This window comes from Neoarius graeffei, chromosome 25 (genome assembly GCF_027579695.1).
Source record: "Neoarius graeffei isolate fNeoGra1 chromosome 25, fNeoGra1.pri, whole genome shotgun sequence".
Lineage (NCBI taxonomy): Eukaryota > Metazoa > Chordata > Actinopteri > Siluriformes > Ariidae > Neoarius > Neoarius graeffei.
Genome location: NC_083593.1, coordinates 4,109,256 through 4,134,642, shown reverse-complemented (window position 1 = coordinate 4,134,642; position 25,387 = coordinate 4,109,256). Strand labels below are relative to the sequence as shown.

The window sequence follows — 25,387 nt, the reverse complement described above, 5'->3', positions numbered from 1 at the left end:
TCCATCATCTGTAGCCGCTTATCCTGTGCAGGGTTGCGGGCGGACTGGAGCCTATCCCAGCTGACTATGGGCGAGAGGCGGGGTTCACCCTGGACAAGTCACCAGGTCATCGCAGGGCTGACACATAGACACAGACAACCATTCACACTCACATTCACACCTACGCTCAATTTAGAGTCACCAGTTAACCTAACCTGCATGTCTTTGGACTGTGGGGGAAACCGGAGCACCCGGAGGAAACCCACACGGACACGGGGAGAACATGCAAACAAAGGACCTCGTCAGCAACTGGGCTCGAACCCAGAACCTTCTCGCTGTGAGGTGACAGTGCTAACCACGACACCATCGTGCCACCTACCCTTATTAACAATAGGAAGAAAATGTTTTTTTCATGAATTTTTATTTTCCCTCTTATTTTCCTGGCTGAATGTTGTGCAGCACTGCACGGTTTTTATTTTCTTTATTCGCAGTGAAGGAGTCACCCAAGAGACGGAGTTTCTCCTCTGACCAAATATTTTACAAAAGCTGTTTTTCAGGACGTTTTCACATCTGGTTGTTACAAACCAGAATAAGTTTGATAACTTTGGTGTGTTTATGACTTGGGCTGGTTTCATACTGCACTTAATTAACCAAACCAAAAAGAAAAAAGTTGCCTGGTTGGGTGTAGGGGCCGAAAACATTCTTTATAAAACTTAACTAAAATATACAACAATAATCAGTGAAACAAAGCTTGATTGAGCACAAATGGATGTGACACACATTAAAAAAAACAAAAACAAACTGAGCATAGAGAACACAAAGCAGACAGTAAATAAATCACTAAATAATTATCGAAATAACTGGTTTCCAACATTTTGTGTTTTACATCTTGTGTTGATTTTCTTTTTGTTTGTCTGTCCATGAACACATGGGCGGCATGGTGGTGTAGTGGTTAGTGCTGTCGCCTCACAGCAAGAAGGTCCGGGTTCGAGCCCCGTGGCCGGCGAGGGCCTTTCTGTGTGGAGTTTGCATGTTCTCCCTGTGTCTGCGTGGGTTTCCTCCGGGTGCTCCGGTTTCCCCCACGGTCCAAAGACATGCAGTTAGGTTAACGTGGGGCAGCCTTGGGCTGAAGTGCCCTTGAGCAAGGTACCGAACCCCTGACTGCTCCCCAGGCGCTGTAGTGTGGCTGCCCACTGCACTGTGTGTGTGGATACCTGTAGGCTTTCTTGGAAGCTGGAGGCCTGGTACTGAGCGTACTTGGAGATGGTGGTGTGAGATCGGCTGCTCTCACATGGCCACGTCTGAGCTGATCCGGTCGCGTTCCAGTTCTCATCAGCGGGCTGCTGCACCTGAGTCCTCACTTCCACAGCGTGATCGGCGTTCGCCTCCACCAGAGACTTCGTGGAGAACAAACCCAGGTCTGATGGAAAGAGAGAGAGAGAGAGAGAGAGAGATTGTGAGAGAGATCTGACATTAAACAGTATCACAACTCTCTCCCACTGAAACCAGCTCAAAAATAGCAGACCTCCAGTTTGATCAGTTTATGTCAATATAACATTGCCATTTTGCTTAATGTTAGCTGGCATGTTAGTTAAATTGACTACTACATTTTAATTACATAAATACTTAGCCTAGGTTTAGTGAGCAACCTTAGCAAACTTGTTAGCAAACATGACTTGCTAATAGCAAATATCTGCTACTGCATAAACAATACCTAAGCTTTTAGCAGGCGAGTTAATGCTAGCGCTGTGTAGAGGTATTTTGTTAGCTTAGCTAATGTTGTTATTTATTATATTATGTAAATAAAAACAGTATTTGATACTAAAGGTTTGTAGTGATGTAATGTGATGATGGTATTTATTGTTGGAGGAAGCAAATAGAGCAAATGATGAATAAATAAAACACCTTTTTTTTTACAACCCCGATTCCAAAAAAGTTGGGACAAAGTACAAATTGTAAATAAAAACGGAATGCAATGATGTGGAAGTTTCAAAATTCCATATTTTATTCAGAATAGAACATAGATGACATATCAAATGTTTAAACTGAGAAAATGTATCATTTAAAGAGAAAAATTAGGTGATTTTAAATTTCATGACAACAACACATCTCAAAAAAGTTGAGACAAGGCCATATTTCCCACTGTGAGACATCCCCTTTTCTCTTTACAACAGTCTGTAAACGTCTGGGGACTGAGGAGACAAGTTGCTCAAGTTTAGGGATAGGAATGTTAACCCATTCTTGTCTAATGTAGGATTCTAGTTGCTCTACTGTCTTAGGTCTTTTTTGTCGTATCTTCCGTTTTATGATGCGCCAAATGTTTTCTATGGGTGAAAGATCTGGACTGCAGGCTGGCCAGTTCAGTACCCGGACCCTTCTTCTACGCAGCCATGATGCTGTAATTGATGCAGTATGTGGTTTGGCATTGTCATGTTGGAAAATGCAAGGTCTTCCCTGAAAGAGACGTCGTCTGGATGGGAGCATATGTTGCTCTAGAACCTGGATATACCTTTCAGCATTGATGGTGTCTTTCCAGATGTGTAAGCTGCCCATGCCACACGCACTAATGCAACCCCATACCATCAGAGATGCAGGCTTCTGAACTGAGCGCTGATAACAACTCGGGTCGTCCTTCTCCTCTTTAGTCCGAATGCCACGGCGTCCCTGATTTCCATAAAGAACTTCAAATTTTGATTCGTCTGACCACAGAAGAGTTTTCCACTTTGCCACAGTCCATTTTAAATGAGCCTTGGCCCAGAGAAGACGTCTGCGCTTCTGGATCGTGTTTAGATACGGCTTCTTCTTTGAACTATAGAGTTTTAGCTGGCAACGGCGGATGGCACGGTGAATTGTGTTCACAGATAATGTTCTCTGGAAATATTCCTGAGCCCATTTTGTGATTTCCAATACAGAAGCATGCCTGTATGTGATGCAGTGCCATCTAAGGGCCCGAAGATCACGGGCACCCAGTATGGTTTTCCGGCCTTGACCCTTACGCACAGAGATTCTTCCAGATTCTCTGAATCTTTTGATATTATGCACTGTAGATGATGATATGTTCAAACTCTTTGCAATTTTACACTGTTGAACTCCTTTCTGATATTGCTCCACTATTTGTCGGCGCAGAATTAGGGGGATTGGTGATCCTCTTCCCATCTTTACTTCTGAGAGCCGCTGCCACTCCAAGATGCTCTTTTTATACCCAGTCATGTTAATGACCTATTGCCAATTGACCTAATGAGTTGCAATTTGGTCCTCCAGCTGTTCCGTTTTTGTACCTTTAACTTTTCCAGCCTCTTATTGCCCCTGTCCCAACTTTTTTGAGATGTGTTGCTGTCATGAAATTTCAAATGAGCCAATATTTGGCATGAAATTTCAAAATGTCTCACTTTCGACATTTGATATGTTGCCTATGTTCTATTGTGAATACAATATCAGTTTTTGAGATTTGTAAATTATTGCATTCCGTTTTTATTTACAATTTGCACTTTGTCCCAACTTTTTTGGAATCGGGGTTGTAAGTTTAAAGCATCAGGATTAAGGAGATGCCGCTATGAATTAGCCATGTTATAAAAAAGCTCCAGGATATACAGTAGTGTGCAAAAGTCTTAGGCACATGTAAAGAAATGCTGTACAGTAAAAATGGCTTAAAAATAATGAAATGAAATGAAGTGTTTCACCGTTAAAAAAATACTATAAACAGTAATCAGTAAGCCATAAAAAATGAAGCAAAGTCAATATTCTGTGTGAGATGAAATTCCCTTTGCTTTAAAAAAAAAAGTAGTCTCAGTTCCAGTGAGGGCAGTTTTATGCGGAAATGATCTGTAGGTTTTCCTGAGGATCTTACAGAACCAGCCGCAGTTCTTCTGGACACTTTGACTGTCACACTCACTTCTTCATTTTGCACCAAAACCCAGCAGCCTTCATTATGGTTTCTTTTTTAATCTGAAAAGTGGGGTCTTATCTAACATGCTGCTCAGATACAAGCTTTTTTTTCTGTAACTTTTAATTTTGTGCTGAAAAATGAACGTTTGGAACTCTGAAATGTTTTTGTACTGACTCAATAATGTAGATGTCATCAAATAGAAATCAATAGCAAAGCTTGGATGAAAAAAAATTGGGGAGCTAAGACTTTTGCACAGTACTGTATGTCACACAACAATGTTGTGACTGATCAAGTATTGGTTGATGATTGCTGCCTGCCTCTGTGTGTGTGTGTGTGTGTCCTTACTGAGTCGGAGTGATCCTGCCAGACCTCGGATAACAGTAACTGGGTTTTTTGGATCCGTGCAGAACTGGAGCAGCACCGGAGAAAACGCATCCCTCTTACTTTCGAGCTACAAACACACACAGGCTCAATCAACGAGTTTGTACATCCCATAATAAACGCATAAAAGGCTTCTAACATGAAAAGATAAAACAACAAAATGAATCTCTAGATTACGTAGATGCTGGGCGTGGGTGGGTTGAGCTTCTCTCGGGGAATCTGAGACTCGACATTCAGCACAGGCTTCACAGACAAAGAGGGGAGCAGATAGGACTCACGGAAACGACTGTTCACCTTTGCATCTCTGATACACACACACACAGGCATACAGACAAAGAAGTATCACAGAATTATTGTTTTGTTGTTCTTTCTTGACTTTGTCCTTCTGAACTCTGCCCACGTTGTTGTTGTTGTTGTTGTTTTTAGCGCCGTTATTACACGTACTGTGCATGTTACAATACTCTTAGGAGAAAAATGTTAGTTCTTGCAGCCAATAAAGCCTTCTTAATCTGAACTGAGAAATAGGAGATAAAAAAGAAGAGAGCAAGAATAATGTGGAAAGCAAATGCAGAGAACCTAAATGCTAACTCCATATGCTAATCCAGCAAAAGATGTGCTTCTGCTCAGAAAATGATGCTAGTCCAGCTAAAGGGTGCTTTTACAGCTCAAGATACTAATCAGCTAAAATGTGTGACATTCCAGATAAACATGCTATTACAAATACAAATGCTATTCCAAATAAAGGTGTTAGCACAGTGATATTCTGCTAAGGTAAAGATGCTATTCCAGCGAAAGGTCCTGTCGAGCTAACAGTGTTATTACACCCACACAAACTATTTCAGTTAAAGATGCTAATCCATCTTATGTATGAAGCTATTCAAGCTAATGTCTTAATTAAAGTGACATGCCGATTCCAGCTCAAAGTGCTACTCTAGAGTAGTTAGAGTAGTAGTAAGAGTAAGAGTAGTTAGCACTGCTCTTCCCTTTTAAAAATGCTCGTCAGCTAAAACTGATATTCTAACATTTTTATTACATCAGAATGTTATCCCAGCTAAATATCTAAAGGTACGTAAATATTCTATCCTTTTCTAAAATAATATTCCAAATGATATACACTTGGTATTGGTATTCATCTAAAGATCCATGTCAAGGTACAGTGGTGCTTGAAAGTTTGTGAACCCTTCAGAATTTTCTATATTTCTGCATAAATATGATCTAAAACATCATCAGATTTTCACACAAGTCCTAAAAGTAGATAAAGAGAACCCAGTTAAACAAATGAGACAAAAATATTATACTTGCTCATTTATTAATGGTCCAATATTACATATCTGTGAGTGGCAAAAGTATGTGAACCTTTGCTTTCAGTATCTGGTGTGACCCCCTTGTGCAGCAATAACTGCAACTAAACGTTTGCGGTAACTGTTGATCAGTCCTGCACACCGGCTTGGAGGAATTTGAGCCCATTCCTCCGTACAGAACAGCTTCAACTCTGGGATGTTGGTGGGTTTCCTCACATGAACTGCTCGCTTCAGGTCCTTCCACAACATTTCCATTGGATTAAGGTCAGGACTTTTACTTGGCCATTCCAAAATATTAACTTTATTCTTCTTTAACCATTCTTTGGTAGAACGACTTGTGTGCTTAGGGTCGTTGTCTTGCTGCATGACCCACCTTCTCTTGAGATTCAGTTCATGGACAGATGTCCTGACATTTTCCTTTAGAATTCACTGGTATAATTCAGAATTCATTGTTCCATCAATGATGGCAAGCCATCCTGGCCCAGATGCAGCAAAACAGGCCCAAACCATGATACTACCACCACCATGTTTCACAGATGGGATAAGGTTCTTATGCTGGAATGCAGTGTTTTCCTTTCTCCAAACATAATGCTTCTCATTTAAACCCAAAAGTTCTATTTTGGTCTCATCCGTCCACAAAACATTTTTCCAATAGCCTTCTGGCTTGTCCACGTGATCTTTAGCAAACTGCAGACAAGCACCAATGTTCTTTTTGGAGAGCAGTGGCTTTCTCTTTGCAACCCTGCCATGCACACCATTGTTGTTCAGTGTTCTCCTCATGGTGGACTCATGAACATTAACATGAGCCAATGTGAGAGAGGCCTTCAGTTGCTTAGAAGTTACCCTGGGGTCCTTTGTGACCTCACCGACTATTACACGCCTTGCTCTTGGAGTGACCTTTGTTGGTCGACCACTCCTGTGGAGGGTAACAATGGTCTTGAATTTCTTCCATTTGTACACAATCTGTCTGACTGTGGATTGGTGGAGTCCAAACTCTTTAGAGATGGTTTTGTAACCTTTTCCAGCCTGATGAACATCAACAGCGCTTTTTCTGAGGTCCTCAGAAATCTCCTTTGTTTGTGCCATGATACACTTCCACAAACATGTGTTGTGAAGATCAGACTTTGATAGATCCCTGTTCTTTAAATAAAACAGGGTGCCCACTCACACCTGATTGTCATCCCATTGATTGAAACACCTGACTCTAATTTCACCTTCAAATGAACTGCTAATCCTAGAGGTTCACATACTTTTGCCACTCACAGATATGTAATATTGGATCATTTTCCTCAATAAATAAATGACCAAGTATAATATTTTGTCTCATTTGTTTAACTGGGTTCTCTTTATCTACTTTTAGGACTTGTGTGAAAATCTGATGCTGTTTTAGGTCATATTTATGCAGAAATAGAGAAAATTCTACAGGGTTCACAAACTTTCAAGCACCACTGTATTTTTCCACCTAAAGATGCTATGGCAACTGAAGATGCTAGCTCAAATAAGTACAGACACTCACTTGCAGGCTCTAATGATCTCTGCTGCACTGTTTTTGATGCTAATCTCTTTCAGTGGGATCCTCTTCTGTGAGAACTCTGAGGCAGTGAACGTCTGCCTCCCGCTGATCTTGAGCTTCACCAGCTGAATCTTTAGCTCTTTCAGTGGCACAGAGGACAGAACCCGAACAGATGGAGATGTACTGGAGACGCTTCCGCTGGAGAAGGTTGTTTTTGTCATTCCTGCATCTCCATCCTTGTTCTCCTGTTTAGCTTTGGCTATCTTCTTATCTCCTTTTCTTTGCTCCTTCTTTGTCTCCATTGGTTTCTTTTCTGCCACCTCTAGTTTTTTGCAGACCTTGGTAAGCTCTTTGGCAGGTTCACCACTAGACGAGCAATGCTGTTTCTCATTTTTGGTGTTCCTTTTCTGTTTTTTATGCTGTCTGCCCTCTCTGACACTTGGCTCTTCTGTGATACCACTGCTGCCAGTCTTTGCTTTCTGTCTTTTCTGCTGCTCTTTCTTCCTGTCCCTGCCTTGCCCTTGCTTCTTCTTCTCCAACTTGGTTTTCGATTTTTCCTTTCCATTGTTCACTTCTGATGAAAGGAGGGTACTGGAGCTCTGGTTCAGCAGCACCTCACAGCTGTGTGCCAGTTTAGCCTGCAAGGTAGCAGGTGACAAGGTGGAGGGCAATACCTTGACCTCATTCTCCTTCACCAAAGAGGTACAAATTGGTTCTTTTAATGATCCTACAGCTTCAATCATGTCATCACCCTCCTTCTGAACAATTCTGTCCTCTTTTTTCTCTTCTTTTGCCTGTATGTTGTTGTCAGGCTTTGAAAGATCTGAGGTAGATTTGGAAGGAGAAATGCTGGTCAAGGGCATGGTCACTGGAGACACAGCTCTTGGGGATGTGGAGGTTGAGTTGTGCTGCTCTAGAGGGTGTATCTCTGGTCCCAGTGACAGTGAGGAAGAGTATTTGACCCCAGCCGTTATGTTGGGAGGTGGCCGACCAAAAGGGCCACCTCTGTAGGTGTACTTATGGCTGCCTGAGGCCAAGGTACCGTCAGTGTCATGCAGATGCGGTCCCTGAGAGGTTGTTGTGCTACTGTCCTGCTGCTCTGCCATGGGTTCTTTGTCTTCTTCTTCCTCCACAACTTTTGAAGGCTCAGAAATGCCATACAGTTTGGCCAGATCATTGTGGCGATAATCAAGACCCAAGGAATGACCTGGTTCTTTCCAGATTTCCTCTGGGTCTTGGGTTGGAGATGAATGAGTGGGGCTTGGCTGGAGGACTGGTCTCCTGATCACTCCAGCTATGTTGGCCCCTGCATCATCCTCCTCTTCCTCGCTGAGATCTGAAACAGGGGAGCCCTGCCAGCTCAGTACTGGGGGGCTAGCTGAGGGATCCAGTCGCAGATGGTCCTCCATAGAATTGCTGTGGGCAGGGAGCAGATCTGGAGCATGCTGGTTCTTCTCCTCAAGCTGAGGAACTTTTTCCTCAAAACCACTGGAGCGATCCAGCGTTGGCAACTCATGATCACTGCTAGCAGGGGGTTCAGAGATAAGGTCCTCCTGGTCAAGGTTCTTGTCTTGAGTCCCAAAGCTGCTGGTGTTTGGACCTGTAGGCTCAGAGGATGGCAGACTGTTTTCACTTACTGAGGTGATGTTATTGGCAATGTCCTTTGATTGACATTGAAGTGGATGGTTCTGATTTGCTAGAGGGGGAGTGGAGGGCGAAATGAACCCTGAGGTGTGTGAAGAGTCAGAGTCACAGTTGGACTCCTCCTCTTCTTCATGTTTTGTGTATTTGTGAATACACAGTGATGTGTCTGAAAAAGCTGCCAGTGGCGGAGACTCAAAAATGGCTGAGTCTGGACTTTTACTCGGTGAATCACAAGGAGGAGTTTGGGGATGCATTTCTCTTCTAAAATGAGCCTTCTCCGCTTTCTTGATGCCATTTCTCTCTGCTTTCCTTGCTCTTTTCCTCTCATCTTTTGTTTTTCTCTCAGACTGTCCCCCTGTCTCTCCTTTTCTATGGCTACCTTTCCTCTCCCGATGGCTCCTTTTCTCTTGCCTCTCTTTTTTCCTTTTCTTTGCCTCCAGTTTTCTTAGTATCCTTGCTTTTCGTTCATCTGCCCTGTGCACTCCTTTCCTCTCTTGCCTTCTCTCTCTGTCTCTGTGTCTCTTCTTGGTTTCAACATGCTTTAACATGTCTGTGTCCAGCCGACGAATTGGGCTCTCCTGGCCACCATAGTTAGAGTAGCTGGACTTAGAGAAAGTTGATGGAACTCTGTGTTTAGAAACCCTGATTTTCTTCCCCTGTAGCCTCTGAGAGCTGGATCCAGATTCAGGGCTTGGGGACAGGCTTGCTCTCCCGCAGGTGATGCCATGGCGAACACTTCTGCCTTCAGGGCTGCAATGGAGCTGGGTGTGTTTTGGGGTGCTGTGATGCCGCCCTCCTTCTTTCAGTCCCTGCAGTTGCTGCCGCTCTTCAGGCCCTAGACCAGAGCGCCTGGTTTCCTGTGCAGAAACAGAAGCACACCACATTTTAGGATAAACAGTCATATCACTCAAAGCTCACTAGATAAGTGCTGATCTTACAACACCCTAAGCCCTTAGTTACTCACTAAGGGCTTGACGGATTTGAAAGTCCATCCTGGAGCAAATATGATTGCTCGTACTTCTTCCCTATGCATGGACAAATATCCAAAGATAGAAGGCCTTAAGGTGGTTTAAATGGCTCATGAGGCATGACAGCACTCACACTGCTCTGCTTGTCCTTCCAGGATGGCGTAGGTGAACCATGGCTGGCATGAGGTCCTGGGTGCCTGTGTGGGCCCGCTGGAGGCTGGTGCTGGGGACTATAAGGCACTCTGGTGAGGTTTGCTGGTGAGGGTGGAACAGAATGCTCCCAGTCCCCTTTGGTTCCATTGGGTCCCGGGTGATCATGGGTTTGGTGGCCGTAAGAGTGGAGGTGGCCCAATTTCAGGGACTTTGAGCTATGGAAATCTTGGCCAGGGCCACCGAGGGTAGATGAGAGCACCGGATGGATCCTGTGGAGGTGATCACTGCTGTTGGACTGAGTAGACTCCTGTTGAAACAGGAACAGACTGTAAATATTTAGAGTTTCTCTTGAGATAATAACAGGCTTGGTTTAAAGGAAACCAAAACAAGGTAGGAAATGAGGAATAAATTTGGACGTTTAGGGATTGACCTGAAAGCCTGAAGCAGACTGTCTCTTATTTGGCTGACTCCACTGGGCATCACTGTGGTATGGAGGGCTACAGGTGCGAGGGAGATAAGACAAGGGAGGGCGATTCATAGGCATAGGGTGCTTAATTTTGGAGGGAAGAGCCTGCAGAGGAATAAAGAAGAACAAACTATTTACAGTAGGAATACCTCAATCCGTTGAGGTAACCAAGCTGTTCTTAAACTGACCAGCAGATGGTGCTAAAATACTTTTCTTCAATAGTCGCGAGTCATGGTAACTTAGGCAACCATGTGGATGAGGGGTGAAATTATACGAAACATACAGTAATGACCCAAGACTTTCACAGAGATACATAAAGATAAGGTTAAAGAAAAAGGTCACTGACCTGGTGTGAATTGACTCTTTTGCTCCTCTTGCTCGGACAGTCATCTCTTGTTGATGAGGGGTTTCGGGGGGCCGGACGTTTTAATGAGGGACTTTGAAAGGATCTGGATGAGGCCACTTGACTCCATCTGTCTGCAGTTGGAATCCGGTGCTGCTGGTGAGGGCCTCCATACTATGTAATGAAATATATAATAACACTGAAGTGTGTTCTGTTTAGTAATAGATAATACTGGCATTGTTTTCACAATACTAGGCAATTCCAGAAACCCATTCCCTCCAGGGCATATTCTTGGGATAGGCTCCAGACCCTGACCAGGATAAAGCAGTTACTGAAAATTAATGAACGAATCACAGACCTTCCTAATTTTTTTTAGCCTCCGATCTTTTTGTGGTTGATACAGGCTCATACATTTCTCTCTCTTTCACCCTTGCTCACCCTTGGGGGCTGATTATTGGGGACACGTCCTCCACATCCTGAGCTGTATCCATTCAGAGCGGCCCGGTCAGGGTTCTGGTGCTGATTTGAACCCCAAGACCATGATGTGACCCGATCTCTACCATTTGGCCCTCTCTCTCTGGGGTGATCATGAACTCTGTGTCTGCTGAACTCCGGAGGTCTGGCAGCAAGCAGAAAATTGGAAACAACACAGCAAATAAAAGGGTCAGATTGGCTGCTAAAGTACGTACATCATGAAAGTTGCTGAATGGTATTGTTTAGACTCTGACTGACCTATTGTTATAAGCTTTGTGATAGTTTCTTCCTGACGCATGACTCAGGGTTGACTGGTACCCTCCACCACTGCCCCTTTAGACAGAAGGAAAGAGGGGACATGAGTTCATACAGTGGTGTATGAATGACAGAATTTTGGTAACTCGAAAGCATACCTGGATGGAGGGGGCAAGTGGCGGCTGGAGCTGGGAGCCCACGAAGCCCTGCTAGAAGCGCCAGAGGGAAAGGAGTCCCATGAGTACCGGCCAGAATACTGGTGCTGTGTGTAATACATCCAGCCTATGGCAAAACACAGAGGATGTTGTTGCAGATGGCACATTCAGAACAGGGAACTGAGCATGCAATCTGTGAATAAAAACTCACCACACTAATGTGAGCAGGAATCCCTCCAGTGCAGAAGTGTGACACCACAACAACAGCACCTGACTTCACTTCCAGTCCTGAAACAGAGCAAGAGGAAAATCGTTAACAGTAAGCCATTGTTTAGAAGTGGAACTGCAACCAAAATAGAGCAAGCACACGCTCACGCACATGCATCATTTGGCGTGAGTTGCACTGCCCAGTCGTGGGTGTGTATAGTCAAGTTAGTTATACCCACACAGCTGTGTTTATTTTGGAAAACCTCTTTGACTCGTCCTCTCTCTCTCTGTCTCTCTTTACACTGCCCCCATTTCTTTACCAAATGCATCACACAAAACCGCACCACCAAACCCTTCTCATCATGAGTTGAACCATGACAAAAAACAGACAGACACACACACACACACACACACACAAGTTCTTCTGAAGGGTGTGTGCAACGGGTTGATAAGCGCATGAATGTCACTGCTGTGTCAGAGACATTATCAGAGTGTGGAGGAGAGACAGAGCAGCAGGAGGAGAATGAGAGGAATGAGGCCACGGCATGTGTGTGTTTGTTTGTGTGTGTGTGTGTGTGTGTGTGTGTGTGTGTGTGTGTGTGTGTGTCCCTAGTTTCCTATTTAATGCTGTGAAGAGATCTGCTCAAACAGTAAGTGACAAACTCATGCATTCCCCATAACATCAACAGCCAACCAATAAGGTTCCATCTTGTATGTTCACACACACACGCACTAAATCTCTAACACATTCTGGCTTTCTGATTATATACCCTTAAAAGGTTTCTGGAGAATTATATGGATAATTTCAGGTTCTCAGTTTCCTAAAGGAAGTGTATTTGAAAGGAAATCGTCTGTTGCAGAGTTAGCCTTAGAACTTTTAAGGGTTCCCCAAGAAGGACAATCTGAAGCACCATTTACGGTGCTAGATGTAATTACTCTTAACATGTGCTTTGAGTTCAAGAATATAGTCAGAGGAATATATGAGCATCGTACAACGTGGTGTCCTTTGCAAAGTTTTAAGGTATACAGATCGTGCAAAATAACCATAAGTTAAGCCAAAAAATGGTCACCTCATCACCAACAGATTTCATGCTCCCTCTTCATGACTAACATCCTGCTATTTCATGAATAAAACCCCAAACGTAGTTGATCAGCTGAGCCATGTTCATATGTAAAGTTTGCTTCTTTAGCTTCTTTAGAGTTTTGAGAATAATGTACCAAGTAACAAGCAATGGAAACTTCGAGCTTCCAGCTTATAATGATGCACTAATTGTGCAATTGTTCTGCTGATGTGGTTTCCGAGTCTGTATCACACTTACTAAAGGTCATCACAGAGTGACAAACAGTCAAATCACTTTCTTACTCACAAGCATCAGACTCAGGTAGGGGGCATGGCCTGAAGTTTGAAAGCGCATTTCAACAAGGTGAAAAGCAGTCACGTATTTGTTTTTGAAAGATTGTGTGGGGGGGGTGGCGTAGGGGATGGGGGCTACAGGTGCATAATGCTGTATAGTAGGCATAAGAACGAGGTGAGACGGAAGTGGTGTTAACTTCCTGTGGAAAGGTAACTATTTCTGCTGCATATATGATCATACATTCACACAAGCCTGCACTGATATAAACACTCTGAGGCACTGGTTATTGGCTTACACCAGCAAATGATCCAAAGCCAAATATCATTCACACACTGCTCAACGAAGCAGAGCTCCTTCACTTCCTAAGTCCAAGACGATACAAATATCAGGGTAACTCGAGTAATGAGCACAAATGCTCTTACCGTTCATCAATACAAACTTAGTTTGAGGTATCTGAATCCATGTCTGTCTCACTTTGCACTTTGTGAAACAGCGAGACGACTACAAGTGCTCAGACTAAACCGAGACAAAGAGAACAATCTGCAGCCCAGCTCAATCTCCTGAAACCGATAGCACATGAGAAGAGGGAGGGGGCGGAGCAGAGAGAAAACTACACAGGGAATCCAAGAGCCGGAAGGAAAGAAAGCAAGAAAGGACGAGAGGGGGATGGAGAAGGATTAGGAGTAAGAGAGCAGTGGTCAAGGGCAGGGGGATCGAGTTACGGAGGATTTGGTCTGACTCGGGAGTTCATCACCAGAACGCAACAAAACACAATATCACGCATGCACATGCGGGGATTCCTGTTCTACTGGTTCGAGTACAAACAATTGAATGTGGTTAAATAAACCAAGAGGAATACATCCTAGAAACATCGCAGCATTCACACACAAATCAGGTACTGCACCAAAGTTTCTGTTCCAACTTTAATCTCAGGCTGGGATAAGTGTGTATCCAGGAACCACCCCATATAATGCTAATGCTTCATATGGTGTAGGATGGTTTGTTATGTGTGTGAGGGTGTGACACAAAAGCCACAAGCAAAGCACTTTGTCTTTAGTCAAATTGCTGAGCGAAATCAGCATATCCTGCCTGGTTTTACATTTACAGATGGAGAAAGACTTGGTAAAACAATATATAAACTGTGGAAAACTTTCCAGAGCGTTCCAAGCCAGTTTTAGAGTGGGGCTAAGTTTACATCCCAATCAATCCACTGACTTCAGATTGCGCGACTCCGGATGTTTTTTGACACCTGGCGTCTACATCAGTTCACTGAAAGGAGTCAAGGACGGAACATGTATATACAGTATGCATGTTCCATATACAGTAGTTAATTGCCAAGTAAACTGTATATCAGACCTCGAGTCAAATAATCTTCACAAGTTGCGAGTCGACTCAGACAATCAAGCGAACTAGAATTTTCAACGCCTTCAGATAAAGTAGCTTACAATCAGAAAAACATCGAAGCTGGGAGTCTGTTCAAAGGAAGAGAAAGTAAACTGTGTGATCCTGCAGGATTAAAGTGGACAGTATAATAAACTACAGCCATTATGAAACCTCGCACTTTATAGAATATATTTACAACCCCGATTCCAAAAAAGTTGGGACAAAGTACAAATTGTAAATAAAAACGGAATGCTATAATTTACAAATCTCAAACACTGATATTGTATTCACAATAGAACATAGACAACATATCAAATGTCGAAAGTGAGACATTTTGAAATGTCATGCCAAATATTGGCTTATTTGAAATTTCATGACAGCAACACATCTCAAAAAAGTTGGGACAGGGGCAATAAGAGGCTGGAAAAGTTAAAGGTACAAAAAAGGAACAGCTGGAGGACCAAATTGCAACTCATTAGGTCAATTGGCAATAGGTCATTAACATGACTGGGTATAAAAAGAGCATCTTGGAGTGGCAGCAGCTCTCAGAAGTAAAGATGGGAAGAGGATCACCAATCCCCCTAATTCTGCGCCGACAAATAGTGGAGCAATATCAGAAAGGAGTTCGACAGTGTAAAATTGCAAAGAGTTTGAACATATCATCATCTACAGTGCATAATATCATCAAAAGATTCAGAGAATCTGGAAGAATCTCTGTGCGTAAGGGTCAAGGCCGGAAAACCATACTGGGTGCCCGTGATCTTCGGGCCCTTAGATGGCACTGCATCACATACAGGCATGCTTCTGTATTGGAAATCACAAAATGGGCTCAGGAATATTTCCAGAGAACATTATCTGTGAACACAATTCACCGTACCATCCGCCGTTGCCAGCTAAAACTCTATAGTTCAAAGAAGAAGCCGTATCTAAACATGATCCAGAAGCGCAGACGTCTTCTCTGGGCCAAGGCTCATTTAAAATGGACTGTGGCAAAGTGGAAAACTGTCCTGTGGTCAGACGAATCAAAATTTGAAGTTCTTTATGGAAATCAGGGACGCCGTGTTATTCAGACTAAAGAGGAGAAGGACGACCCAAGTTGTTATCAGCGCTCAGTTCAGAAGCCTGCATCTCTGATGGTATGGGGTTGCATTAGTGCGTGTGGCATGGGCAGCTTACACATCTGGAAAGACACCATCAATGCTGAAAGGTATATCCAGGTTCTAGAGCAACATATGCTCCCATTCAGACGACGTCTCTTTCAGGGAAGACCTTGCATTTTCCAACATGACAATGCCAAACCACATACTGCATCAATTACAGCATCATGGCTGCGTAGAAGAAGGGTCCGGGTACTGAACTGGCCAGCCTGCAGTCCACATCTTTCACCCATAGAAAACATTTGGCGCATCATAAAACGGAAGATACGACAAAAAAGACCTAAGACATTTGAGCAACTAGAATCCTACATTAGACAAGAATGGGTTAACATTCCTATCCCTAAACTTGAGCAACTTGTCTCCTCAGTCCCCAGACGTTTACAGACTGTTGTAAAGAGAAAAGGGGATGTCTCACAGTGGTAAACATGGCCTTGTCCCAACTTTTTTGAGATGTGTTGCTGTCATGAAATTTAAAATCACCTCATTTTTCTCTTTAAATGATACATTTTCTCAGTTTAAACATTTGATATGTCATCTATGTTCTATTCTGAATAAAATATGGAATTTTGAAACTTCCACATCATTGCATTCCGTTTTTATTTACAATTTGTACTTTGTCCCACCTTTTTTGGAATCGGGGTTGTATATGAACAGAATATCATTTTATGATTGTAGATGTTTTTTACTAATAAATCCATTATACAGTAATGAGAACTTGCTTATGTTCATTTATACTCATTGTTCAGCACAAGAGGTTTATCACAGAGGAGAAATTTGTGTTAAAGTTTAAGAAACCAACAACGTGAATCTGTTTTTCATCCTTTTTTTGTCACAAGCTGTTTTAACAAACTATTATTTCAGAGCATGAGATCGTCTCCAGAAGATGGAAAAGTTTGGATGTGACGAGGGAAATTCTGCACTATTGTTGACACTTCAGATGTACTCTGGACAGTGTTATTCTGATTTAAAACAATATTATTCTGAATTTGATTAAACTTGCCAAAGAAACGTCACAACATCAAATCTCATCAAACCGTTACACAGTAGACACGCCCCCGAGCCAACCAATCACGTGATACACAGCACCGAAGAGACGCACAATGAGTCGTTAGCTGGTGGGAGGACTGTATAAATCAGCCTTATCAATTCAAATTTCAAATCCCTGTCGTATTAAAAGATGAAAAACAAATGTAAACATTTTCCACAGATTTTTCCATGAAAAAAAAGGAAGGTTCTTTCAAATAAGACTGCATCTGTGGATGGGGGAGTGTTCAGGAACACTGAGTAAAGTGTGTGGTTAAATACAATAAATGGGTAAAAGGTCAGTGTGTGTGTGTTTTACAGGATGAGAGAATAGATATATCGCTCTCACAGTTAAATGTGAGAGATTTCTTCAGTGTTAGCGATATTTGATCGGTTTTAATCTAACTTGGTTGTTCTGAGTGTATCAGTATTAAACCCTGGCTAAATTGTTTAGCAAGAGGGACTGCAGAAATGTGATCCTCTGCTCATCGTGTTTGATAAATGCTATTTCTGTCTTCACAAGACAAAGTTTTTCAACAATGTTGAAGAACAACTTTCATTCATCACGTGTACACTTGTGAAATTCCTCTCTGCATTTAACCCATCTGAAGCAATGAACACACACACACCCACACACCCAGAGCAGTGGGCAGCCATGCTAACAGCGCCCAGGGAGCAGTTGGGAGTTAGGTGCCTCGCTCAAGGGCACTTCAGCCTAAGGTTGCCCCATGTTAACCTAACCGCATGTCTTTGGACTGTGGGGGAAAACGGAGCACCCGGAGGAAACCCACGCAGACATGAGGAGAACATGCAAACTCCACTTAGAAAGGCCCCCATCAGCCACTGGGCTCGAACCCGGACCTTCTTGCTGTGAAGCAACCACCGTGCTGCCCATTCTGCTTCTTCTTCTTCTTCACAAGACAAATTTTTTCAACAACGTTTGACATAAAAATGACAGAAACCATGGAAGTCTAGTTAGAGTTTTAACGCAAAGTGTTATTACGGTGTAATTTCAGGCATTCTGAGACTTTTCTTAGTAATTTATCAACACATCTGAGATAAATGTTGACATTCCGGATATTTCTGTTATATTTCCACCGACGCCATGTCTTTACTGCCCTATCTGTAAAAGACATGTTAGCTGCACTTTCATACCCCAGCCATTAGCTAGCTTCTGTTCAGCGTCTGTCACCCAGTTACCTAGCAACAACGTTCACACAACTTTATCCACTTCAGTGTATTGTGTTCACCTTCCCATGTTAACAGTAACTTTAAAATATAGTAAAATTTATTGATGAACATTTAAATATGTTTATTGTTTGGTGATTTTTTTCTGCTATTGTGTGTGTGTGTGTGTGTGTGTTACAGCTTGCAGCTGAGAAAAACTAAATATTGTAATACATATTGTGGAAAAAATACTGCTCTACATTATATATTTATTTAACTGCTCTCTCTCTCTCTCTCTCCACCTCACACACACACACTGTGAGGACTGGGATCATGATAAGCAGACATTAAAGCTCACTTCCTGCATTCACTATAACAGTGCTATCATATTACACACACACACACACACACACACGGCTTTGCATTTTGTATTGTTGCATGTGAACACACATAGAAGAGAACCTGCATGCACACACACACACACACACACATGGCTTTGAATTTTGTATTATTGCATGTGATGAACACACACAGAAGAGAACCTGCATGCACACACACACACACACACACACGCTTCCGGACGCCTGCAGCTAATGGCAGCCGAGTTCAGTCCCTTTAAACAGCCAACACACACACACACACACACACACACGCTGTCTCACTCACACACACACACTGTCTCACTCACACACACACACTGTCTCACTCACACACAGGCAGCACTTACTCTGACAGACAGACGGTGTCACACAGATGACTGCAGTTCCCTCATTCTTTCTTTCTTTCTTTCTTTCTTTCCTTTCTTCCTGCACATTCACCCCTTCTCCCCCTCCCCTCAATCTCTCTCTCTGTCTCTCTCTCTGTCTCTCTCTCTTCCACCCTGTTTGCTCCCCCTCTCGCAGACAGACAAAGAAAGGAAGGGGATGGCTGGGAAAGAGAAAGCAAAAAAAAAAGAGAGAGAGAGAGAGAGAAGCTTAGGGGAAAAAAAGAATCTCCGCCCCTTTTTGCCAGCCAATCTGCTTGCAGATCTTTTGGCTCCTCCTTCTCTGTCACCTCTCTCTCTCTCTCTCTCTCTCTCTCTTCTTTTTGTCTCTCTATCAGTCTCTGTCTTTCTCCAAATGTGTCCATCTCGGTGCTTTCTCTCTGTCTATCCCTCTTTCCTCTCTGCACTCTTTCTGTCAGTCTTTTTCTCTGTTCTTTCTTTCCATCTCCATATCTCTCCATCTGTCTGTTTATATTTTTCTTTGTCTTTCAGTCTGTTTCTCTCATTCTATCTCCATATGTATTTTCAGTCCCCCCCCCCCTCTCTCTCTCTCTATTTCACACCTTTGGTGTACAGTATGCGTTTCCTAGGAAACCAGCAATACACTCCATTCACCACACACTTGAGCAATCTGGCAGGACAACTTCACCTGACTCACACACACACACACACACACACACACACACGTGTTATAGCCCTTCTGCTCACTGAAGCTCTGCAGCAGGAGGAGACACTGCAGCACTGTACATGTGATGGATGAAGTTATAAGTTCGCTCCGTCAGCACACACACACACGCTTGTGCACACATGCACTCTCCATCACATTGCCATGTGAAACAAAAGAATTCCTCTTCCAGTGGTAAATGGAGACACAAATTACTTTATTCTACATTCATACTGTAGTATGGATTGTGTGTGTGTGTGTGTGTGTGTGTTTGAACAGAAATTATCCACATACACTTCAGTAACATCATATGACATTTCTCAAACAAAACTCCATCATTGCTCACTAATACACACGACGAAGTTGCCACTTTAAACATTTACACCCGCCCCTTCTCCAAACATTTGCACAAATTGTACATTCCAACAAGTGGGCGGGCCATCACAGTCTCAGAAGCTCCATCCATGGCTATCCTTTGTACACTTTTCTGGCCACAAACTTCAGAATATTAATGCCACTCCCATGTATAGACACATCCAGTTTTGGATAAACTTCTGAACTCATCGACATAATGAGCTTTTTGATTATGTGACATCATTCCTAGCCTTAATGTTCTGTTCTCTGGCTCTCTGTTAATTGCACAACATAGCTAAGGGTTTTCATAACTTGCTAATCTGTGTGCAAATCAAAACTAGTGTGAGTGAGAGGAGCCTCAGGATCAAGAAAGGAAGGAAGTACTTTAAAGGAACAGTCCACCGTACTTCCATAATGAAATATGCTCTTATCTGAATTGAGACGAGCTGCTCCGTACCTCTCCGAGCTTTGCGCGACCTCCCAGTCAGTCAGACGCAGTCAGACGCACTGTCACTCCTGTTAGCAATGTAGCTAGGCTCAGTATGGCCAATGGTATTTTTTGGGGCTGTAGTTAGATGCGACCAAACTCTTCCACGTTTTTCCTGTTTACATAGGTTTATATGACCAGTGATATGAAACAAGTTCAGTTACACAAATTGAAACGTAGCGATTTTCTATGCTATGGAAAGTCCGCACTATAATGACAGGCGTACTAACACCTTCTGCGCGCTTCGGCAGCGCATTGATATCTGAGCTCCGAGCTTAGCTTAGCCAATCTGTACGCAATGCTAACCTAGTGAGTGAAGGTTAATTCAGTAAGTGAAAGCTCACATACTTTATGCAAGGCAGAACACAAAGTCATAAACATGAAAAGAAATTTTAAATTTTACTGTATGATTCTTGTTGACTCAGGGACGCCTGTCACTTGGTAAAGTCTCACCCTTTTCTGTAATCTTACGTACATTTTGTGTTTTGCCATGTGAGTCGTACTGTAACAAGCTACCTGTGATACATTTGGTGTGTGAGGGAGAAGTTCTGCTGATGTAGAGTGCATTATTAATGGACCAAGTTTTAATGAGTTAACTTTTACCCACCAGCAGAGTGTAGTAAAGCAACTTGGGTTCTGTTACTCATCAAACCCGCTCTGCTCATCGCTGTGAGATGCAGGAAGCCACAGGCTCCTACATGACGTTATGAGGTTGTTGTTGTTGTTGTTGTTGTTTTTTTGTCTGAATGCAGTTTCCTCAAATATTGTACCACAAGACACTATAAGAGGCTGGGTGTTTGAATAATGAAGACAAACACAGCATGTCACTGTGTGTGTGTGTGTGTGTGTGTGTGTGTGTGTGTGTGTGTGTGTGTGTGTGTTGAAGTGAAACTTAACTCCTGTGCTCACTTTACATGACATAAAGCTTCTGCTACAGCAGAACTAAAAACATGAGTCCAGTTGTTATATCACCTCGCAATGTTTCAATAAGACTGAACTCTGATGAAAGACCAAACAGCAGCTGAACTCGACTATAGAACTGTCCTAAAGGGTGTGGCCAAATATTCTAATGAGCACGCCTAATTCACAGCCCTCCGACTCCACCTGTAACACCACTCCAGCAGGGAAGGAGGAATCAACCTCTGTGTAGGAACCTGTCAATTATAAAGTCACACAGTAGGTACACTTGCTCGGTTAGCTTTCGCTAGCTTGATTGATCACCGAAATTATCTTCAAATGGAATAAGCAAAAACATTCTTTGAACTCTAGAACACAACAACGTTAGTTCCTAACAACAGTAAAACACAACTATGTTACATCCTAAAAATGTTACAATAGAACAGCACAATGTTGCGTACTAGCAAACAACACAATAACACAACAGTGTTACATCCTAGCAAAGTTAAAACACAACACAATAATGTTTTAATCTCGCGAAGTTAAAACACAACAATGTTACATCTGAGTGAAGTTACACCACCACACAACACTGTTAATCCCAGCAAAGTTACATCACAGTAACAGAACAATGTTACACTCCTAAGAAAGTTTAAAAAATGTTACATAACACACAGTGTTTCATCCTAGCAAAGTTAAAACACAACAACACAACAATGTTACATCCGAGCAAAATTACAAAACAACAAAACACAACACCGCACAACAATGTTACATCCCAGCAAAGTTACAATGCAACAACACAGCAATGTTACATCCAGATATCATTAAAATACGATAATGTTAAATCCTGACAATTTCACATTGCACATCACATCCTAACAACAATAAAACACAACTATGTTACATCCTAAAAATGTTACAATAGAACAACACAATGTTGCATACTAGCAAGCAACACAACAACACAACAATGTTACTTAATCTCGCATAGTTAAAACACAACAATGTTACATTTGAGTGAAGTTACACCACCACACACCAATGTTAATCCCAGCAAAGTTACATCACAGTAACAGAACAATGTTACACTCCTAAGAAAGTTAAAACAATGTTACATAACACACAGTGTTTCATCCCAGCAAAGTTAAAACACAACAACACAACAATGTTACAGCCTAACAAAATTGCAACATAATTACAACACAATAAAACAATGTTACATCCTAGCAAAGTGAGAAGACAATAAAACAATGTCACAACACAACAACATTATATCCTAGCAAAGTTAAAACACAACAATACAACACTGTATTAGGGCACACTGTTATTGGAGCCTAGCTCTGTTGTGTGACCCCCACCATTTTTTAATGTGTTTATTTACTGTATCTGAGGTGGAAGCTTAATAAAATAAAAATAAAATAAATGTTAGAGCCTAACAAAGTTACAACACAACAAAACACAACAGCACACAACGATGTTACATCCTAGCAAAGTTAAAATACAACACTAGAATGTTTTAATCTCACGAAGTTAGAATACAACAATGCTACATCTGAGTGAAGTTACACCACCACACGACAATGTTAATCCCAGCAAAGTTACATCACAGTAACAGAACAATGTTACACTCCTAAGAAAGTTAAAACAATGTTACATAACACACAGTGTTTCATCCTAGCAAAGTTAAAACACAACACAACAATGTTACGTCCTAGCAAAATTACAACACAACAAAACACAACACAACACCGCACAACAATCTTACATCCCAGCAAAGTTACAATGCAACAACACAGCAATGTTACATCCAGATATCATTAAAATACAATAATTTTAAATCCTGACAATTTCACATTACACATCACATCCTAACAACAATAAAACACAACTATGTTACATCCTAAAAATGTTACAATAGAACAACACAATGTTGCATACTAGCAAACAACACAACAACGTGATATCTTAGCAAAGTTAAAACACAACAATACAACAATGTTTTAATCTCGCAAAGTTAAAATACAACAATGTTACATTTGAGAGAAGTTACACCACCACATAACAATGTTAATCCCAGCAAAGTTACATCACAGTAATAAAACAATGTTACACTCCTAAGAAAGTTAAAACAATGTGTTAGATCCTAACAAAGTTACAATACTACACAACAATGTTACATCCTAGCAAAATTACAACACAACAAAACACAACACTGCACAACAATGTTACATCCTAGCAAAATTACAACACAACAAAACACAACACTGCACAACAATGTTACATCCTAGCAAAGTTACAATGCAACAACACAGCAATGTTACATCCAGATATCATTAAAATACAATAATGTTAAATCCTGACAATTTCACATTACACATCACATCCTAACAGTTATAACACAACACAACAATGTTAGATCCAAACAAAGTTACAACACACCACCACACAACAATTTCCTAGCAAAGCTTGAAGACAATAAAACAATGTTACAACACAATAATGTTACATCCTAACAATGGTACAATGCAATAACACAACAATGTTACATCCAGACATCATTAAAATACAGTTATGTTAAATTCTGACAATTTCACATTACACATCACATCCTAACAAAGTTAAAACACAACACCACAACAGTGTTACATCCAAAGATCATGAAAACACAACAATGTTAAATCTTACCAATGTAAACACAACAATGTTACTCCATTGTTACATTTAAACGTACTAACAGCATTACAACATAACAACACAACAACGTTTCACCCAAACATCACAAGACAACAAAGTTACATCTAATCAACAGCACAACACCAGTTACATTTTAACAATTTTCCAACACAAACTTGTCACATCCCAACAACACGATAATGTTACATCTGAACAAACTCATGAGACAACAACAATACATTGTTATATTATGGTAAGTTGCTAATCAGTTACAGTGTCCCACAACGTAACGATACGACAACAAATTTCTCATAGCTGAACACAACAAACCCTTTTTAGAGAGTAAAACTTGCTGACGCACAACTGTTTTCAGCCATCATTCCCAAGTTACCAAGAAGGAATTCCAAACTGGAAGACCTTTCCTTTGTGCATTATTTTCCCAAGTTTGGAATATAAAGGAATGCAGCAGTATTGCATTTGGACGAATGTAAAATAAACCTACTAGAGCACAAAAAATGTGTTTAATAATCCGACAAGAATGCAACAACTAATCTCTGATCCACACACGAGGGAGAGACGCCTGATTAATGTTATAGAATCGCAAGAGAGCATGTGATTGGATGAGATTCTGGATCATGGAGAATAATTAGTTACGCTCCTGAAGGGACATGGACATGTCCAAACATTTCAACCTGCAGTGATGCATCGTGGGACAGAGGTTTGGATTCTGACTGACGGCTTTGCAGTGAAAGTGTGTGTGTGTGTGTGTGTGTGTGTGTGTGTGTGTGTGTGTGTGTGTGTGTGTGTGTGTGTGTGTGTAAAGAGCTTTAGCATTACAGAATGACATGTCAGTGGTTTGTATCTTGGCATGGTGATTAACCAGTGAATGTAGGTCAGTGTAGTTAGCAGCTTAATGCACACATTTACACACTCCGTAACACACAACAAAAGCCTGTACAAGACAAGGGGACACACACACGTGCAAAATACATGAAAAGAAAATAATGCAATTATTAAATATTAAATGTTGAAATGATTAGTAGCACCAAGTTTAAAGCTGCAAGTGTGTGTTTCATGCATGCTTTTGTAGTGCTGTCAATTAATATAGATGCCGGCTGCATCATAATGCAACACACACACACACACACACACACACACACACACACACACATGCAGATGTCTTCGTATTGCGGAGCCACAGAAATAGACATTAGCTGTTCCCCACCTCCTCGTCCTCTCCTTTTTTTTAAACCCCTCAGTCCCTTCCTCTTCTCCTCCTCTGATTCTTTGCTCCCTGAACCTGTCTCCTCTTCCTCTTCCTCTCCTCCTCCTCTTCCTCCCTCCTTCTTTCCTCTTCTTCTCTCTCCAATGCTCAGACGCTCACAGCAGACCCATGCATGTGCACACGGCTCACCTGTCTGTCAAAACCAGGCAGCCAATCCCTGTTTCCTGTTCTCTGCCACTCAGGGCAGCGCAGCCAATCAGGACTGAGTGGGAGTGCACTTCAGCTACAGTGCACAAGTGTGTGTATGTATGTACATTTGAGTGTGTGTGTGCATGTGTGTGTTTTGGAACAAGGCCAACACACTGCAAGCTATTTTTAGCCCTCCACAGTTGACTCCATTTTCTAGCTGACAGAAACAGGGGTCTCTTTGGAAAGCTGGTGTGTACCATAATCCTCCGAAGGGTGTGTTTGTAAATTGTAACTATGATATTCAGGATATTCACGCCAGTGC

General features: G+C 42.0%; 1 protein-coding gene across 4 annotated transcripts in view; it reads right to left on the bottom strand.

Moving 5' to 3' along the window:
* The window catches only part of kdm6bb (lysine (K)-specific demethylase 6B, b), a 40,145-nt gene extending 15,141 nt beyond the window's left edge, over positions 1–25,004 (bottom strand). Inside the window, exons 1-12 of one of the 4 annotated variants that reach the window (XM_060909155.1) lie at positions 24,877–25,004; positions 11,730–11,806; positions 11,522–11,645; positions 11,367–11,441; positions 11,073–11,253; positions 10,638–10,808; positions 10,256–10,396; positions 9,806–10,132; positions 7,064–9,561; positions 4,424–4,550; positions 4,211–4,316; positions 1,194–1,399 (exon numbers count right to left, since the gene is read on the bottom strand). In XM_060909155.1, the coding sequence (XP_060765138.1) occupies positions 1,194–1,399; positions 4,211–4,316; positions 4,424–4,550; positions 7,064–9,561; positions 9,806–10,132; positions 10,256–10,396; positions 10,638–10,808; positions 11,073–11,253; positions 11,367–11,441; positions 11,522–11,640 (3,951 nt within the window). In that variant the 5' untranslated portion in view covers positions 11,641–11,645; positions 11,730–11,806; positions 24,877–25,004. Of the gene's footprint in view, positions 1–1,193; positions 1,400–4,210; positions 4,317–4,423; positions 4,551–7,063; positions 9,562–9,668; positions 10,133–10,255; positions 10,397–10,637; positions 10,809–11,072; positions 11,254–11,366; positions 11,442–11,521; positions 11,646–11,729; positions 11,807–18,537; positions 18,731–24,876 lie in introns of those variants that run through there. The other 3 variants (XM_060909156.1, XM_060909154.1, XM_060909157.1) reach the window with 3 other exon arrangements.
* Positions 25,005–25,387: the final 383 nt, after the last annotated feature.